At 60.2% G+C, this 18343-nt stretch overlaps 1 protein-coding gene across 3 annotated transcripts in view; it reads left to right on the plus strand.

The window, feature by feature from the left end:
* The window catches only part of ESPN (espin), a 33522-nt gene that overhangs the window by 7160 nt on the left and 8019 nt on the right, over positions 1-18343 (plus strand). Inside the window, exons 3-10 of one of the 3 annotated variants that reach the window (XM_075538139.1) lie at positions 9344-9530; positions 9672-9854; positions 9994-10125; positions 12454-12655; positions 13836-14080; positions 16535-16696; positions 16787-16994; positions 18131-18157. In XM_075538139.1, the coding sequence (XP_075394254.1) occupies positions 9344-9530; positions 9672-9854; positions 9994-10125; positions 12454-12655; positions 13836-14080; positions 16535-16696; positions 16787-16994; positions 18131-18157 (1346 nt within the window). Of the gene's footprint in view, positions 1-9343; positions 9531-9671; positions 9855-9993; positions 10126-12453; positions 12656-13835; positions 14081-16534; positions 16995-18130; positions 18158-18343 lie in introns of all 3 variants that reach the window. The other 2 variants (XM_075538146.1, XM_075538129.1) reach the window with 2 other exon arrangements.

Below are 18343 nucleotides of genomic sequence, written 5' to 3' on the forward strand. Positions count from 1 at the left end.
CCTGCTGTGAATCTCAGTGAATTATTCACAAGGGCTCAGCCCCCTCCCTGGCAGGTGAGGGAGGAAGCCACTCTGATACCAGTGGAAACCTGATCCGGCCCAGGGAGGCCACTGGCAGCCAAGGCCATGAAGTGACAAGCTGCTGCGGAGGAGGTGGGGGACTGGCCAGCCTCCAGAGGGCCCAAGACACTCAGGCTGGTGGAGAAGAGGGGACCTTGTGGCTGCTAGAGGGGGCTTGGGACTAAAGAGGACACTGCAGCCACCCAACATACTCTCAGTGTGCCCTCTTCATTGTGGACATTCTCCTGAAGCAGAGGAATGACCACAGTGGCCCTGAGTCCACTGCCCCTAGGAGGCCCTTCCCCTGAGTTTCCTGAGTGCAGAAACCTAAGGGCTGACTGGAGCCAGCTGTGGCCACTTCTGGCCTTGGGTCCTGGACAGGAGCTGTAGTGGCTGAGGGAGAGGGGACCAGGTATCCAAAGCCCAGAGGAAGCAGAGGGAAGACGGGCAAGGTCAAGGAGCCCTCCGATCCCTGACCAGCCCCTCAGCACCACCCAGCCCCCCCCCCCCACAATGAACTCCTGGCTTGTTGTCATAGCGACCACACCTACAACCCAATGAAGTACTGCTTGGTCCTGCGCCATCCCTGCAGCTGTTAGGTTTGAGCCCATCGCTGCAGCTGCTGTGTCGGTCCATCTCATCGAGGGCCGTCCTCTTTTCCGCTGCCCTACTGCACCGAGCATGATGGTCTTTTCCAGGGCCTGGTGCCTCCTGAGAACATGTCCAAAGTACGTGAGACCAAGTCTCACCATCCTCACTTCTAAGGAGCATGTTGGCCTTGCCCTCAAGGCAGTCGTCTGTCCTTTGTCCATGGTCCTTCTTCTTCAGCAGCATCCTGCAGGGGCATTGACTCTTCTTCAATAGCCAACTTTCACATGCCTGATGTCCGGCTCTCAGGACTGCCCCCTGTTGATAACATGCTCACAGGCTCGAGTCTCAGGAGCATGTGGGTGTATTTCTTCCAAGATGGGCCTATTTGTTCTTCTGACTCTTCCATCTCCACACGGGCCCTGGTTGCCCTGGGGCCTGAGCAGCTGGAGGAGCCCCACCCACCCAGAGCCTGGGGCTTTGGCCGCACTTCTGAAACGGCCACAGGCAGTCCACACTGGGGTCGGGCCAGCAACCCTTGCTCCCTGAGTCAGATGTAGGCTCTGAGAAAGGAGGGGGGTCAGAAAAGCCACTCTTGGGCAGACCCTAGGAAGCCCCCCAAAGACCTCTCACCTCACCCCCTCTCGTGGCTCGCCTCACTCGGATCCCATATGTATGTTCCATTAGTCCATCAGTCCGATACTAGTCCATAAATCCCTCTTCAGGCACACGCAGCCACATGCACTGATGCCAAATGCAGGAAGATCACAGGCCAGTGGGTGCAAAGTCTCGTGGATCCAATGGCGGTGGAAGCATCTCAGGGCTCAGTATGGCTCACCACTGGCAAGGTGAAGCAGAGAGGCCTACCCCAGTGAGCGCTTTATCTTGGTGGCACTTCCAAGTGAGGTCCTCAAGCTGTGACCTGATTGACAGGCTAAGCTCCACCCATACCTCCTTCGGGTGGAAGCCTAACTATCACAGTTACCATGAGGCGTATCGACTCGAAGGCAGTGAGTTTGGTTTGGGAGAAATACAGCCAAGAATGCTCTTTTGAAGCAAGGACGTGGGGAACTAGCCTCAAGCACTTGAGCATTAGGACATCATGTTTAGTAAAGTGGAGAGGCAGCGAAAAAGAGGAGGACGATCTATGTACGAGATGGACTGACACCGCAGCTGCAATAATGGGCTCACAGGTAGCAATGATGGGGAGGACGGGGCGAGGGACGGACACTGGTTCCTGCGGCTGTTCCTGGGTGCCCACGAGTCAGAAATGACTCCAAGGCAGCGAGCAGCGCCCCAGGCTTGAGAAATGCATAAGTCACTGCCCACCTTTCCAGCAGGATACGGCCTAGTTCCGCTGTCCTAAAAACGCTCCCCCTGTCACCCCTCCTCCCTCTCCCCGGGCCCCTGGCAGCCAGGGTGCTTCTATCTGGCTCTGGAGTTGGACCTCTTGCAGGAGGTCACGCTGGATTCAGTCTCCTGGAGCTTTTTCACAGGAGCTGCGTGTTCCCAGTTCCCCGGGCCCCTTCCTTTCTCAGGAACTTTGATAGGAGGGGCTGGGCACGCTCCGTAAGTGGAGGGGTCCCGGAAGGCCTGTCCGAGATGAGAGCTCAGGGGCTAGAAGGGTCCGCAGCAGAGCATTGTAGGTGAAGGACCGGTGGGCTTGGGCGCTGCCCTCCGAGTACCGGCCCCGGAAGGCAGGCTCTGTAGGCTGGGCAGGCGATGGGAAGTGAAGGCTCCTGGGACTCTCACCAGCTGGCCAGTTGACTGTTGCGGGTGTTGTTGTTGCTGTTATCGTTGTTAGCTCCCCTCAAGCCCATTCTGACCCCGCATGCTCCCATGGGAACCAGGCTCCGTAGGACCCTTCGGAAGCAGATCACCAGGCCTTTTCTCCAAGGCACCGTTGGGTGTTGGAACCACCGGTCTCTCCACATGGAGTCAAGCGTTTAATCTCTGTGCCACCCAGGCACCCCTGACTGTTCGAGACTTCTTCTGAAGGCTGGGCTGCATTTCTTTCCTGGGTCGGGCCTAATGTGGAGTTTTAAAATTCAGCCAGGAGGCCCGAGAAGAAGACTTCCAAGAGACCCAGAGCAGGCAAAGGTTTTGGAACTTTCTCTTCCTAGACATCTTCTGTCCCCGGGCAGGAAGGGCTGGCAGTGGGGTGGCCCCCTGGAACGGTCAGGCCCTGTGGGTGGGTAACTCCCTGTTCTCTGTGGCTGGGCTAACTCTGAGCCGGCCCAAGCTCTGGATGGAGCGTTTCATTCACCCTCGGGGCAATTCCGTGTGATCTGCGTGTCACTTGATCATTACGGCGTGTCCAGTCCGACATGTTCTTTTTCCCCACAAGATCACACACGCCAGGATTGAGAGGATCGGCACTAGGGAGCTTCAGACGGACACCGGGGCTTGGCGTGCCCGCTCGGGTTTGGGCTCGAGGGGGAGGGTGGCGGGAGTCCGTCACCAAGATGGAGACCGTGGGGACAGGGAGCTTGTGTCTGGGTTTCTTCACGCTGTCATAACAGATGCCACAAGTGGGTGGCTTTCAGGAACAGACGTTTATTTTCTCCCAGTTCCGGCGGCTGGCGATTCGAATTCAGGGGGCTGGCTCTCTGGAAGGAAGGCTGTCTCTGTTGGCTGTGGTGGGGGGAGAGGTTGGTCTCTTTCAGCTGCTGTGGGCTCCTGGCCGTCTTTGGCGATGTTCATGCTCATGTCCTCTCCCTGTTTGTGCTTCTTCCTGGCTCTGCTGGGCTCTGGGACCCAACCTGCGTTGAGATGACCTCATTAGCATCCCCAAGACAACCCTGCTCCTCCATGGGATGCCGTCCACAGGGATGGGGACTGGGAGTCCAAGGCGTCTTGGAAGGCTCATTCAGTCCATCAGGGCACTTAGCGTTGGAGAGGCTTCCATGAGTGCGATGTGAGGGCTGCACTGGGGGGCCAGGTCTAAGCGAGAGGACAGAGCAGAGTCGGGGGACAGGCTCACCAGGGCAGGAGCATGTAGAAGGGCGGGTGACTGCATCGTGGCAGGGGAACTCCCACATTCGGAGACGAGGTGGAGGGTGAGAGGCCAGTCAAGGAGGCTGAGAAAGGCCAGGCGGGTGAGGGTGCCTGGCCTTGAAGCCAGCAGAAGCCGGTGTTTGCAGACAGTGCTGCCTGTCACTGAGAGGTCAAGTCCAAAGGGGACAGAGAAACTGTCAGGTGGTCGCAGCAAGGTGGCAGTGCCGAGGCCTGGTGACAGATGAGGGGACAGTGGTCAGGACAAGGTGGCAGCTGGAGGAAATGTTGAACTTTTCCACCTTCCTCACCAGCGGCCACTGCTCATTCTCCAGGTGGGGAAGCCAAGGCAGGGCAGGCTAAGTGACTCACCAAGGGCAGCGCGAGGGCCGGGCCGAGACCAGGCTTGGTCCTGGAAAGCTTTCCTGTGCCCATTGCTGTGGTAGACCAGGTCCAGAGACTCCCCCCAGGAACTTACTCCTCCTGGATGTCCATCCAGGTTAGCAGTGTCCCCCACCCACAGCTGGTCCTCTAGGGACCCAGGGAGGGGGAATCCTAGACTCAAACTGTGTCCTCCTCCCGGCCGGGCCAAGTGCCAAGCTGTGTACAGTACAAGGGCCTCTCTAGTCCTGAGGACCCCACTTTAGGCATAGGTGTGAGGACATGGCACATGATGGGAGAGCTCGGGTTTACACCAGGACCCCTCAAAGCAGAGCTGAGGCCTCTGGTAACTCCCTGCATGCCCCTTGACCCCACACAGCCTGAACACATCCACAGAGCAGGCTCCTTGAATTCTGGGCAGCTTGTCCTGGCAAGATGTGTGAAAGGCAGCGGTCTAGTCTCTGCAGCGGGACCAGGGGGCTGGCGGGTGGGGGGAGCACAGACCTGCAGAGGGACAGAAGGCAGGAGTGGATGTCAACATGCACAGTTGGAGTCAAAAGCAGGCCCTGTGGTCAGACAGACTCAGGTTCAAATCCTGCCTGCCCCTTCCTTGGTCGGGTGACCTCAGTCCTGTCACTTCCGCCTCGGAGTCCTCCTCTGTAAAAAGGGAGCCGGACTCACACCTTTGCTGTGAGCGCAGCCTGAGGCGGCTGAGAGAATGTGGGTGTTGTGCACGTTACAGTTCTTGGCAGAGGATGTTGGTGTCAGTGATGTTGTCCGATCATTGGAGTGTTCTGTTGGGTCACCTTTCTTTGGAATGGGCACAACGGTGGATCTCGTCTAGCTGGGAGCCAGGTAGCTGTCTTCCGAAGTTCCCGGCACAGGCAAGTGGGCGCTTCCAGTGCTTCTTCAGCTGGTTGAAACATGTCTGTGGGTTTTCCGTCAATCCCTGGAGCCTTGTTTTCTGTTAATGCTTTCAGTGCCCTTTGAACTCCTTCCTTCAACACCATTGGACTTCACTCATAGGCTGCCTCCTGAAATGGTGGGCCGTCGATGGGTTCTTCCGGGTCCAGTGACTCTGTGTATTGGCTCCATCTTCTCTTGATGCTCCTGAAGCATTCAGTATCATTACACCTAACGATGTGTATACTGACTACCCAAAATAAAGAACCCCAGCCAGCATGCTGACTACCCAAAATAAAGAACCCCAGCCAGTTGCAATCCAATGAGTTGATGCAGACTCCTGGCAACACCCTCGTGGGTGTCGGAGAAGCACGGTGCATCCCCAGGTTCAAGGGGCTGGTTTCTTGGCACTCGGTGCCAGGCCTTGCTTCTGAGGCACCTCTGGGTGGGCGCGAGCTACCGACCTTCTGGGAGCAGCTCAGTATCAGCCATTTGCCCCACCTAGCGACTCTCTGGGACCGGTGTCTTACTTTGATTTCCTTCTCATCCTGTTTTGAAATTTCCCCCCAGTGATCGTGAGGCGCCTCTCCCCTTCTGGCCTCCAGGCCAAGGTCACAGAGGACAACCCGGCCAAGCTCATGGATGCCTCATGTTCTGGGGGCTCCCGGCCTGGAGGCTCTGAGTTTACAATGGGAGCCAGGCGTGGAGGGGTGAATGACTAAGGGTGATAACTCAGCCAGTGACAGGGTGGTTGCTCTAAACCAGGGGTCCCCCAGCTCTCCATCCACACAGACTCAATCACCCGCACACCCCTCTACTCAGAATCCTTCCTCCTCCTCCTCCTCCTCCTCCTCCTCCTTCAGGCTTGCACTTCACTAAGCTTCCAGGATGCTACCTGCCTTGGGTCTCCTCTCCCCACTCCCACTCCCCTCCTGTCCCCTTTGCTGACTGCTCCTTCTCTAGGATGGCTCTCTATTGAAGGCTCAGGCCTGGCCCCCATTCCTCTCAATGTCATTGTCATTGTCATGCCTGACTCCCAAGCAAAACCACCCCCAGTGCCAAGCAAGGCCCCAGGAAAACTCAGTGGTGCAGTTCTACTGTGTAACACAGGGGGGCGCCTGGAGTTGGCATCCCCCATGGCAATGGGTTTGGTGTTTTGGTTTCGTCCCATCCTCAAACTCCCAGCTCATCTCTCAGCTGCCTGTCTGAAGTCCCTCCACACGCAGGTGTTTAAAGGGCACCCCAGGTTTCCTGTGGCCACGAATCAGCCGTGGCAGGAAGAAGCAACTCTGGACATGTGTCCTCACCTCGGCCCCGCCTCCCTCTGGCCCCACTGTCCTGCGTGAATGATTGCAGCCCCGGCCAGCAGTCCCCTCGGCTGCTGATTCCCACCCAGCTGCAGTCAGAGGGGCTGGATTTGGGAATCATTTGCTCTCCTGAGAATCCTCATCCCTGTCCCATCTCAGGGAGCAGGCAGACCCTCCAAATGGCTTGGGAGGCCATGCAGGAACTGCCCCCACTCCACCCCATCCTCACCTTTGTGCCCTGGCAGAGCCTACTGCACTGGCCTTCTCAGGGAGGAGCCTTCTGGAAAATGTCCAACTCCTGGCCTCTGGGCTTGTTTCCTGGGCCCAGCCTGCTCAACTACACACACACACACACACACACACACACACGCATGCATGCACACACATACACACATCCCAGGCCTTCACCCTGTACCTCATTTAGCCAGTTGCTATAGAGTTGATTCCAACTCCTGGCAGCCTGGATCAGATCCGAGCTGCCTGCCACTGGGCCGCACCGAGAGCTGCTGTTTCTCCAGGCCTTTTTTCAGAGGCGTTGCTGGGTGAGCTTGAACCACCTGCCTTCAGTCAGCAGCCAAGCTCCTTCATTGGTTGCACCACCCAGAGATGCTTGCCTTGTGGCCTTGCTCCTTTCTCATCTTCCCAGAATCCTCTCTTCAACCCTCTGTGTCCCCCACCCCCGACTGGGTTCATCCCCATCCACTCAGGCCGTGTGGCCGCCAGTGCATCTCTCTCTCTCTCTCTCTCTCTCTCTCTCTCTCTCTCTCTCTCTTTGTCTCTTGTGGAACTCCCTGTGGACTATTCCTTCATGTCTGGATTTTCACTGTGGTCTCTCTCTCAGCTGGACTCTGGTCTTTTTGCTTAGAGCTTTGCCCCAGGGCCTGGCACAGAGCAGGTGCTCAGGAAGTGGTGGTCAGGAATGGTCATTCCAGGCACAGAGCGGTCTCACTTCCCCCTAGAGCCCCCCTGTCTCCACGGCTCCTTGCGTCACTCCAGTGTGGGGACAGGAACAGGCTGAGAGTGCTAGCCAGTGTCCTGGCCAGAGGCTGTGACCACCACTGCCCCCTACTGGCCCAGATCTCTCAGGGTGCCAGCTCCTCCGCAGGTGCAGGCTGGCTGGGTTTCTCTGGGGCACAGACACCAGCCAATCCGGTGCAGGCAGGGCGGGCTTTCCATACTGAGAGGGGGCCCCAGGACCCTGAGGGGTGGCCCCTCCAGCTTCAGACTCTCAGGACCCCAGCCCTCCCTCTGCCTTGGTTACGGGGTGAATAATTCAGGCGGCTGTGTGATGGTCATGAAATATTGAACAGACTGTTAGTGACGTGGCAGCAGGGGAGTGGGTGTGCAGGGGCGGTGTGGGCACTGGGCTGTGGAGACCGGTGGCCATGGGCCAGGCTGCTCCTGAGGTGAGGTGTGTGGGTGGCTCCTGAGGGCCCTGCTTTGGACAAGGACGTGATGAGGCAAGACAGTCAGCCCAGCTCTGGGGCCTGGGGAGGGGTGGTGTCCACGCCAGGGAGGAAGAAGAGGACATAGTCTGGATGCCATGGGAGTTCAGAGGCCAGGGAAGTGGACAGAGATTCAAGGTTGGAAGAACCAGAAGCCCAGGGCAGGGGTGGGGGTAGGCTGAGGAGGATTGTGAGGGATGGAGAGGCAGGGAGGCGGTGGCTGAATGGGAAATTGTAGGGGTAAGTGGCCTTGTGTGGGGGTGATGGCCCCAGGCCAGCAATCAGGTGAGTGAGGCAGTGAGGATGTTGATAGGGGCAGGGTGGTGGTGGTGTTAAAAGCTATCAAGTCGGTGCTGACTCACAGTAACCCAATGCACAACTGAAGGAAACACTGCCCAGCCCTGGGACGTCCTTAGAACTGCCCACGGTTGCAGCCCACTGTGTCCATCCATCTCGTTGCGGGTCTTCCTCTTTATCACTGTGCCACGTGTGACATCCTTCTCTCTCCTGACATGTCCAAAGTATGTAAGATGAAGTCTTACCGTCCCTGCCACTACGGAGCCTTACTTCTTCCCAGATCATGTGTCCTTTTAGCAGTCCGTGGTACTCTCAATGTTCTTCCCCAGCAGGGTGGGGCCAGTGATTGATACTGTGAGTGACTGAGTGGGTGAATGGCGGCGAAAAAAGGAGGTGGGCGGGAGGATATGATGTCAGAAAAAAGTTGCCCTTCCCAGGACCCACTAGGATGTACCTTCCACCTTCGCCTTTTCTGACTTGATGAGAATGGTGGGCAGCTCAGAAGTCTGGGCCTAGATTTTGGCTCCACCTGGTGCGCAGATGCGGATACTGCACCCTACATGTGCCCTTGAAGTGCCTATTTGAAGTCAGAACAAACCAAACAGGAGGCTCAGGGCAGTACCCAGGCTAGTGCCTCTGTTCCCCTGCAGCATTCTCTGCCAAAGGGCTGGCTCCTAGTTCCCCAATGAGATCCTCCCCAAGCTAGGCCTGAGGGACACCCCTGGGACAGGATCTAGCCTGCTCCTCATTGTATCAGTTCAACTCCCTGGGCTCCTACTAGGTGCCCGGACTCTGTAACAGAACGTCAGATGCCACAGAGAGCCTGTGAGGTGGGCAAGACACAGTTGAGCCTCACTTGTCGTTTTGCAGAATGAGAGTGGTAATAGGGCCTACCCAGGGTGGTGGCCTGGGTGGGGGTGGGCTGCTAACCAAAAGGTTGGTGGTTCAAATCCTCCAGCTGCTCTGCAGGAAAAAGGTGAGGCAGGCTCAGACAACGCCCTAAAGAAACAGTCTACTCTGCCCTACTAGGTTGCTAGGGGTCGGAACTGACTTGATAATAATAATTATTATTATTATTTATGTAAGTATGTTCCAGTATTGAGACTCAAAGTGACTCAAAGTGGACTGAAAAGTTAGGGAGGCCGGGTCACCAAGATCCTTGCAGACCTTGTGAAATGGCAATGGCGAGTGACTCGAAAAGATGTGCATTTTGAAAAGGAGGGCACCCACTGGGATGGTCTCTCCAAGGGAGAGGAGGAGTGGGAGAGGCATGGGGCAGGAAGCCAGCCCCTCCCCAGTCCCTGGCCCAGAAAGGACCAGGGGGTGTAAGGACTGAGGTCCCAGAGCCACCTGGTTACATCTCCGCAGGGGAGTGAATGCTCAAACCAAGAATGGTGCCACGCCCCTGTACCTGGCGTGCCAGGAGGGCCACCTGGAGGTGACGCAGTACCTGGTGCAGGAGTGCGGGGCGGACCCGCACTTGCGCGCTCACGACGGCATGACTCCGCTGCATGCCGCGGCACAGATGGGCCACAGCCCCGTCATCGTGTGGCTGGTGAGCTGGGGCACTGAACCCGGGAGGAGCGTGGGGTGGTGGTGTGGGAGGGCGGGTGGGGGCGCAGGGGGCGTGGCCGGTGGGGAGGGCGGGCCCAGAAGGAGCGACGCTCAGCCCCTCGGGGCTCCCACGGCCCCCCAGGTGAGCTGCACCAACGTGAGCCTGTCCGAGCCGGACCAGGACGGCGCGACTGCCATGCACTTCGCGGCGAGCCGTGGCCACACCAAAGTGCTCAGCTGGCTTCTGCTGCATGGCGGCGAGATCTGCCGGGATCTGTGGGGCGGGACCCCTTTGCACGACGCTGCGGAGAACGGGGAGCTGGAGGTCAGAATGGGGCAGGGGAGCGAGGCCCACAAGTGCCCTCTTTGGGCGCCACACGCTGGGCACAGCCTTGCCCTGTCTTGTGGGGTCGGGTGAGGGGGTGCTGTCCCTGCTCTCAGGTTCTCACTGCTGGTTCCCACAGTGCTGTCAGATCCTGGTGGTGAACGGCGCAGAGTTGAGTGTTCGAGACCGAGAAGGGTACACAGCCGCTGACCTCTCCGACTTCAATGGCCACAGCCACTGCACGCGCTACCTGCGCAACGTGGAGAACTTGGTACGTCACTCTACCTGCCAACTTCCCCCGACTGGGAGGGGGCTTTGCCCCATTTTCCCTAGGAGGGAGCGGAGATTCAGCCAGGTGAAGCTGAAGCCCTTTGCCTGTGGTCACACCCTAGTGAGTACCTTGCCCCCGACCCAGAGCTCAGGGTACCCACCCTCTGCAAAGAGGGTCCTGCAATACTAGAGCTAAGACTGGCAACGCCTCAGGCCACTCACAGACCATGGTCAGCAGCCCAGCACCTCAGCAGGCCCCTGATGGGCTCCCCACCTGCCCACCCCTGGGTAGCCCCCCTCTCAGGTGGGCAGTGCCTGGGTCTCCATTCCACAGATGAGGAAGCTGAGTCTCAGGGAGATAAGTCCCTTGCCCAAAGTCACACGGTTCACACGTGGAGGATCTGGATAGGCCCTGGACACCAGACCTGGGCTACTTCTCTGGGTATTGAGGCTGTAGTTTGCTTACCGGACACCTACGTGTTACTCGTGTTAAATTGTTTCGTTATGGTTAGACTGCCGGGTTTGCCCCGTAGGACACAGGGCCTGGCTTTTGATCATGTTGTGGGGGGTGGAGCAGGCTGCCCCTCAGGTGCCTTCAAATAAAACTCTGGCCATCTCTGGGGACAACCTGGTCATGAGAGGATGGCTGTGCCCCATCTGTGAGCATGTGGCCCCGTTCTGGGACCGTCAAAGCACAGCCATGCCCCAGGGTGAGAGACTGTGGTGAGACCCAAGGAAGAACTTCCCTCCAGAAAAGTCTGTCCGAGGAGACTGATAGCCCAGTAAACACCGAGTGCCCTTTCACCAGGGTCTCCAAGCAGGAGGGGAGCCACGAAGGGCATTTCTGCACCAGCGGGGTAGTTTTGTCCCCTGTTCTCTTGAGGGGCTCTGTGATCCCAGAGTCCAAGGCCCCTGGCCGCAGCTCCCACTGAAGTGACTTCTGTTGGTACTCCCTGAATTCTCCATAAGTAAATGAATCAAGGACACAGCGTTTACTGGGTGCTCTGCCCTGGTACTTCACTACCATCAGGCAGTGGGGTAGGCGGTATTATACTACCCATTATACCCCTTAACAGATGGAGAAATGGAGACACAGAAGGACTAACTGGCTTGCCCAAGACCACCACAGTAAATGGTGGAGTTGAAGTTCAAAGTCAAGGCCTCAACCTGCAGAGCCCATGCCCATAAACTCTGTTCCCTGCTGCCTCCGGGGTCAGGGCTGAGTGCCCCAGCTGCCCATTACTCTCAGCCAAGAAAAGGCCCTCAGCTGGCCGCCCCTCAAGCTGGGCCTTGATTCATGGGGCAGCCAGGGGATGGTGTATGGGAGCACCACCGGCCCCCTCACCCAGGCAGGCCCAGCTGCAGGAGTGGTAGAGCCAAGCCACGAAGGATGCTGGCCCAGAAAAGGCAAACACTCCCACAGAGCCCCTAATTACGGGGCCAATGAGCGTGGCAGCCAAGCCGTTACCTGGTGCCGGGCCTGCCTCCACATCCCGAGGGGCCTGTGACACTTCTCAGGCAGGGAGGGGGCGCAGGGCAAGGAGGAGCAGGCCTGGGCAGGAGGCATCAGAGCAGGCTTGCTGGCCGGCGGTGGGAACACCATGGGCAATGTAAGCAGAGCCCCCAGCCCAGCCCGCCCCCCGAGAGGAGGAACAGGCCTTCAGGTAGGGACACAGTCACCTGTGTGTGTGTGGTGGGGGGGATGGCAGGCTTGGCAACCTAGATGTGGGCACAGATCAACTAGGTCCCCTAGATCACCCACTCTTTCCTCAGGGCCCCTATCAGGAGATGCAGCTGGGCTGGTCTTGGGAGGTTGCCCTAGTCCATCAAGAAGACAGAAGGAAAAAAAAAAAAGAAGAAGACAGAAGGGACGCTGGGCTACCAATAGAGGGTTCTGGGCTCCTTCATGTTGTGGGGGGCCCTGCATCTCTTTTCTAGCCCCAGGTGCTGCCAGTGGGCACCCCTTCCCACAGATACTCCCAAGCCAAGGCCCACTGTCCTTTGGAAAGTGTTGATGGGCCAGTGGTACTTCTCCCCCTGGGTCCAGTCCAGGACCCCCATCATCCTACCAGTCTCTCCACCTCTGCACAGGGAGGGGCCAGGGGTAGGGGTTCCCAGCATCCTGTAGGCCTGCGGCTGGGGGCTGGACTTAACCTTCACCTGGGAAGAAGCTGGAGACCCCTGCAGAGCTGAGGAGAGGGAACCAGCTGAAGGAGAGACTGCCCCCACCACCACCCAGCAGCTCACATGGCAGGAACAGACCTGAGTCTGTTCCAGCGGGCAGGGGGTGCCCTTATGCCCTGCTCTCCCCTCTTCATCCCCGCCCCAGAGTGTGGAACATCGAGTGCTGTCTCGGGACCCCTCGGCTGAGCTGGAGCCAAAGCAGCCCGACTCCGGCATGTCCTCGCCCAATACCACCACGTCAGTCCAGCCACTGAACTTCGACCTCAGCTCACCCACCAGTACCCTCTCCAACTATGACTCCTGCCCCTCCAGTCGCTCCAGCACAAAGGGTGGACACCCTTCCCATGGTGAGTGGACCAGCTTCGGGGAGGGGCACAGTGGGCTAACCCTGGCTCACTGCCCATATGACACTCAGAGCTGTCCAGGTCACCTGATGCCTCAAACTCCCAGGAGGGGACACCCACGCTTGTGTGAGCCCATCACAAACACACATGTACACATATCCCTCCCTCACACCCCACAAACAATTTTGTATTCACTTCCCATGAGCCCACTCTCCCCGCTTTAGAGTGCACACTTGCACGTGCCCCCGCAAGAGCATACACATGGACACACACTCCATGCCTTATGTCCTGGGACTGCTGTCACAAATGACCCCAAAGCAGATGGCCTGAGAGAGCAGGTAGTTACTCGCTCCCAGCTGTGGAGACCCTTCCCCCCTTTGAGCTCCTGGCGGCTGCCGGCTGCCCATCCTTGGTGCTCATGGTCACATTTGTCTTTGTGTCTGTGTCAGAAACACTGACAAGGGGTTCGGGTGAGCCCTGACCCTGCTTCAGCATGACTTAACTGATCCCATCTTTAAAGAAAGAGCCTGCTTCCATAAACAAGGTCACCCTCACAAGTACAGTGGTAAGGATTTCAACTAAGCTTTTTAGGGGGCATAATTAAACACCCCTATGGAGCCAGGCAGATATATACACACACCTACCTCCATCCCTCCATCCCACACACGCCAACACAAACACATTCCCAAATGCAGAGTATCATATGCACACACGTTCACACACTCACACAACGCACAGATGCTCCTGCTCAAGTCCCCACACTGGCGCAAGGGCACAGTGACCACACCCTTGTCATGGCTGGCGGTCCACCTGCAATGCCAACATCTCACCACCAGGTGGCAATGTGCAGAGCAGGTGGAGATGCCTAGCCCAGGTCGGGTGTGGCCACCTACTCCTTGTCACCAATGCTGCCAGAGCTGCCCACAGGGGCTGCCCCGCCCATCTCCAGGTGGCCCTGCCCCATAGGCACACCCTAGCGCCAAAGCCTCCCCAAGACCTGGGTGCTTGGTCTTCCCTCAAGAGTGCAGGGTGCCCCACTCCCAGTGCTAACCACAGCAGTAGCCTTGAGCCCTCCTGGCCCCTTGTCCTGTTTTCAGGTAGTGAACAGACTCAGCCCCACGGAGCAGGCTTTGCCCGCTCACGCCCACCCCACCCCCACCCCATCCTGTCCCTCTGCCCACAGGACTTCCCAGCACCAGGGCTGCAGACATCCAAACCTACATAGACCTGCTGAACCCGGAGCAAGGCCTGCCTGCAGGCAAGATGAAGCGGCCAACACCTCCACCGCCACCCAGCTTCTCTCCACCACCTCCACCTCCGCCGGGGTACCCAGCTCCCAGGCCCCCCGTGGGGGTCCATGCCGCTGACATCTATGTGCAGACCAAGAATAAACTGCGCCACGTGGAGACTGAAGCCCTCAAGAGAGAGGTACTGAGCCCTCAGCTACCCTCCTCTACGACCCCTTCCCCACCCCCTCAGCGCTGGGACTGGGCGTGGACTGGCAGGATGGGCAGCAGAGGCCCAGGAATAGGTTTTGGTCATGGGTACCGGGCCAGGGGCCAGGGACATTGCACCTCGTCAGACTCAGGACTGGGATAAGCGATGAATAAGGTCAAGTCCCTGTCCTCAGTGGGGGCTTGGACTTGAGGGAAGAGCATATGCCCTGCCAGCCAGCCGGGCTCATCAGGAGCTGGGGCCTTGCCAGCCCCAAGTGGCAGAAAACATGTCTGCCCCTCTGTGAACCACACCCACCCACAGCCCTGGGCTTAGTGGGGAATGGCAGGGGGAGCTCGATGTGGGTGGAGGGTAGAGGAAAGGGAGGTGGTCCTGCCAAGACTTGATGCTCAGACTGGCAGGGGGCTGGGTGAGGGGGGTACCACTGATGCTGGGCTGAAGCACTGGGTGTGGGAAGGGCCAGTCCCGATGGGAACCCTGGAGAAGAAGCAGGCTGTGAGAAGGTAGAGGGACTGAATCCAAAATGGGGGTGTAGAGAATAAGGTGCACAGGGACCAGGAACTTGATGGCCTCGTGGGGGCTGGGATGGGAGAGGGAGTCCTGGACAGGGAGACCCAGGGAGGGCCCTCAGGTACCAACCAAAGAGCCAGCCAGGTAGGTCAGAGGTGGAGCAAGGTCGAACACAGAGGTGTCCAAGGTGCCCTTAGGACCCTGCTGAGCCCGGCCTTGCCTTTCCCTCTCAAGCCCAAAGCTAAACACCCAAGGGCAGAACTGGGAAACCTCCTAACACTAGTGACCCAGGGGAGGGGGCTAGTCCACAGGGACCCTCCCATACCCCCATCCTTTGGTCTGTTTCCACTTTCATCTCCCAGCAGGGGAGTGGCCCTGGGCGGGACTTTCAAGGCTTGGTTTGTGCACCCTGCCCAAAGCCACAAGACAGGTGGCCTGGCCAGTGCCCCCTCCCGACCCTGAGTCTGAGCGCCGGGCAGCCCATCCCGGGTGTGTGCGTGCTGGGCCGCAGGCGCCGGGTGGCTCCACAAAAGGCCCTTTGTGTGCCCGCCGCGCCCCCTGCGCCCGTGCCCAGGCTGCAGGCAGGCGGGCCCAGGGTCGTGGCGCCGGAGCCTCTGGGGCTGCTGGGGGCGCTGGGGGCGGGCTGGCCCAGAAAACAAATCTCGCGGTATCGCGTTTCCTGCAACGTGAGCCCGGGCGGGCGGGGTGCGGAGGGTCGGGGCCACAGCGGGGACGCACAGGTTGGGGTGGAGCTGAGGGACAGCCCCTGACAGGTCACTCAGCACTTGACCCCGCCGCCTAGCGTCCCTCTCCTCAGCTGGGCTTAGCAGGGGGGACTACTGTGGCGGGGCGGGTCGCCGCACTGTCACCCGAGCCCGCCTTGCTGCCCCTGAAACCCGAGGCTCGGACACGGGTGTCGGTGTCGCTTACGCGGATGGCGATGGTTTCCAGATGCGGGAGGGGACGGGCAGGGGCGCGACCCGGAGCCAGACCCAGGGCCAACGATGGGGGCTCGGTGGCTGCAGTTGGGTCTGCCTTCAGTGTCAGGCCAGCGGAGGGGAGGAGTGGTTAAGGGCGGGTGTGCAGCACCCACCTGATGGACAAAGGCAAGGGAAGGGGAGGAGCTAGGCCACATCTGGCCCGCGGGGCGGGCGGGGTCCAGCGGACAGGTGTGGCGGAGCAGTTGGGGCCCCGAGGCATCCCCGACTGCTGGGGGCGTGCAGCCTGGGATTGGCAGGCCTTGGGTGATGTCAGGCCGACCGAGCCCGGAGAATGGCAGAGCGCGGGCGGCCGCCGGCCGGGCTGTAACCTGAGAGTAGGGATCAGGTAGCACAGGTGTCGGATCCGTGCCGCCCCCGCGGCCAGGTGCACAGCGGGGGCTACCGGCACAGTGGCAGGTAGGAGCAACCCCAGCCCTGGGCTGGGCGGCCGGGCGGCTGGGCAAGCGGGAGCCTAGCAGGGCCTGAACGCTGTGGGGTGCTCCCTCGAGACGAGACCCGCAGGAGAGGCCTCTTGAGCCTTCGGGCCGCCCGCGGGCTCTAGCAGGCAGAGTGGGGTGCGGCTGAAGCCTTAGCGCCAAACCAGCCCCGGCTAGCAGGTGCCCCTTCTTGGGCTCCCCTGCATCTGGGCCGGGCCACCCCGCCCCTGAGCCCGCCCCTTCTAGCCTCCCTGGGGGCACCGATGCCCCTTGGCGCAGTCCCAGAACCTCTCCCTGTAGAGTCAGCTGAGTCGGTCTTGCTACCGAGGCCTTAGGGCCCTCGCCCCCATCCTCGCTGGGAGAATCGGGGGCCTGGGAACGTGGTGCGCTGTGCTCCTCGAGGCCAGCCGGAGTCTGGGAGAGGAAGGGCTGGGTAGGGGCTAGGGGCGGCTGAGCCTCGGAGGGGCCCAAAGCCCACTCAACTCGCTGTCCTTTCCCAGTTTGGCCCCCGAGGCGGCCACGACGGGCTGCGGAGGCAGGACTCCGGCCGCAAGCTCCGCGCCGTCAGCAAGCAGCCCAGCACGGGGGACTACTACCGCCAGCTGGGCGGCTGCCCCGGGGAGCCGCTGGCCGCGCGCCCGGGCATGGCCCACAGCGAGGAGGTGCGTGCCTGCCAGCCTGCGCCCGCCGACCACCCGGGGCCCGGCCGCGCCTCCCGCCGCTCACTCGCCCGGCCCTCCGCTCCCCCGCAGGCGGCTCTACTCTCCGGGAACCACGTGCACAACGGCTGCGTCGCCGACCCCAAGGCGTCCAGGGAGCTGCCCCCGCCGCCGCCGCCGCCGCCGCCACCCCCGCCGCCCCTGCCGGAGGCCGTGAGCTCGCCACCTCCTGCCCCGCCTCTGCCCTCGGAGGGCGCGGGTCCTGGCTGTGGACAGCGCCGCTCCTCCTCGTCTACCGGCAGTGAGTGGGGCGGGCCAGCGTGGCGGGGGCGGCGCCAGTCCTGGAGGGGGAGGAAGATCGAGACCCGTCCCCGTCCCAGCCCCCTACCCCCGTCCCAGCTGCGCCTACCCTAGTCCTCTCTCCTACTCCATCCCGTTGCCCCTACGCTCATGGGAACTGGACTCCAACCAAGGAAAAGGCCAGGGGCTCTGGGGCTGGGCCCGCGGGAGGCCTCAGCAAGGCCTCCTTCCTCTCTGGGCCAGCCTCTTCCCCTGTCTGGAAAGCCCCCCAGCTCTCTGCAGGCTGCTGTTTCCCCAGGAGCTGGAGGGCAGTTGTGAGTCGTGGAACCAGCTTCAAGGGCTGTGGTGAACCTCCTGCTCCAGCTAGCCTGTCTCTTCCACTGCCCCTGTCTTCCTCTGGTTCCTCCCAGCCTGCACTGTCCCCAGTAGTATAGGGTCTCTTTTGAGCCACAGCCATGCCCTGGGGGCCTCAAGGGCCCTGGGTCAGCCCCAGCCTGGTAGTGAGGTCAAAGTCATTGACCCAGCACTCTCCAGTTACCATCCTTTTTAAAGTTTTGAATTGGTGGCCTTTCCCATATGTGTCCCACTGGCCAGGATTCCTGAAGGACCCAGGAGTTCATTGGTCGAGAGCACCTTGTCCACACCAAAGTGTCATCTCCCTGGGAAGGGTGGCTGGGGTCCCTGAAGCCCAGAGCCTGGGGAAACAGAAGGCCAGCTGAGCTTCCAGAAAGGCCAAAGCCCAGCCTGTGCTGGGTGAGCACCTAGCAACCTCCCTCTGCAGTCTTCAGCTACTATGAAGAGAGAACGAAGAGACTCAGGGCTTCTCCAGACGCCCCTCCCAGCAGATCTGAGACAGCCCCTGCCAGCCTTAGCCAACCAAGATTGAGGGTGGGGGCAGGAGCGGGCAGCCCCCTAGGCACAACACAGCTTGGAATTGGGCAGCTTCCCCCCACAGACACTTCTCCATCCGGTGGGAGCCTCAGAGAGGCCTGAGCCAGGGAGTGATGAGCCGGGAAGGCTCCTCCTTCCCCCTTCTCCTGCCTCCCTGGGACTGGGCCCTCTCTCTCATTCCAGCCTCACCTCAACCCCCTCCCCCTCCTAACTTTGCCGTTGCTTCTCTCCCCTCTGTCCCCCTAGAAGTGAGAGTCCTGAGACACAGGAAGAGTGAGTAGACTGGGCTGCTGCTGAGGCTTTTGGCTAAGGCTAAGGAGGAGCTGGGGAGGGGTGAGGGTGGGGGCGGGGTGAGGGGGCGGAGCACTGGGGGTGGTATAGCAGAAAGGCTGGGAGTCAAGGGCAGAGCCAGGGGCAGCAGGCAGGGGTGCACCCTCATCTGCTACTACCTCACCCACG

This window comes from Tenrec ecaudatus, chromosome 1 (genome assembly GCF_050624435.1).
Source record: "Tenrec ecaudatus isolate mTenEca1 chromosome 1, mTenEca1.hap1, whole genome shotgun sequence".
NCBI classification, from domain to species: domain Eukaryota; kingdom Metazoa; phylum Chordata; class Mammalia; order Afrosoricida; family Tenrecidae; genus Tenrec; species Tenrec ecaudatus.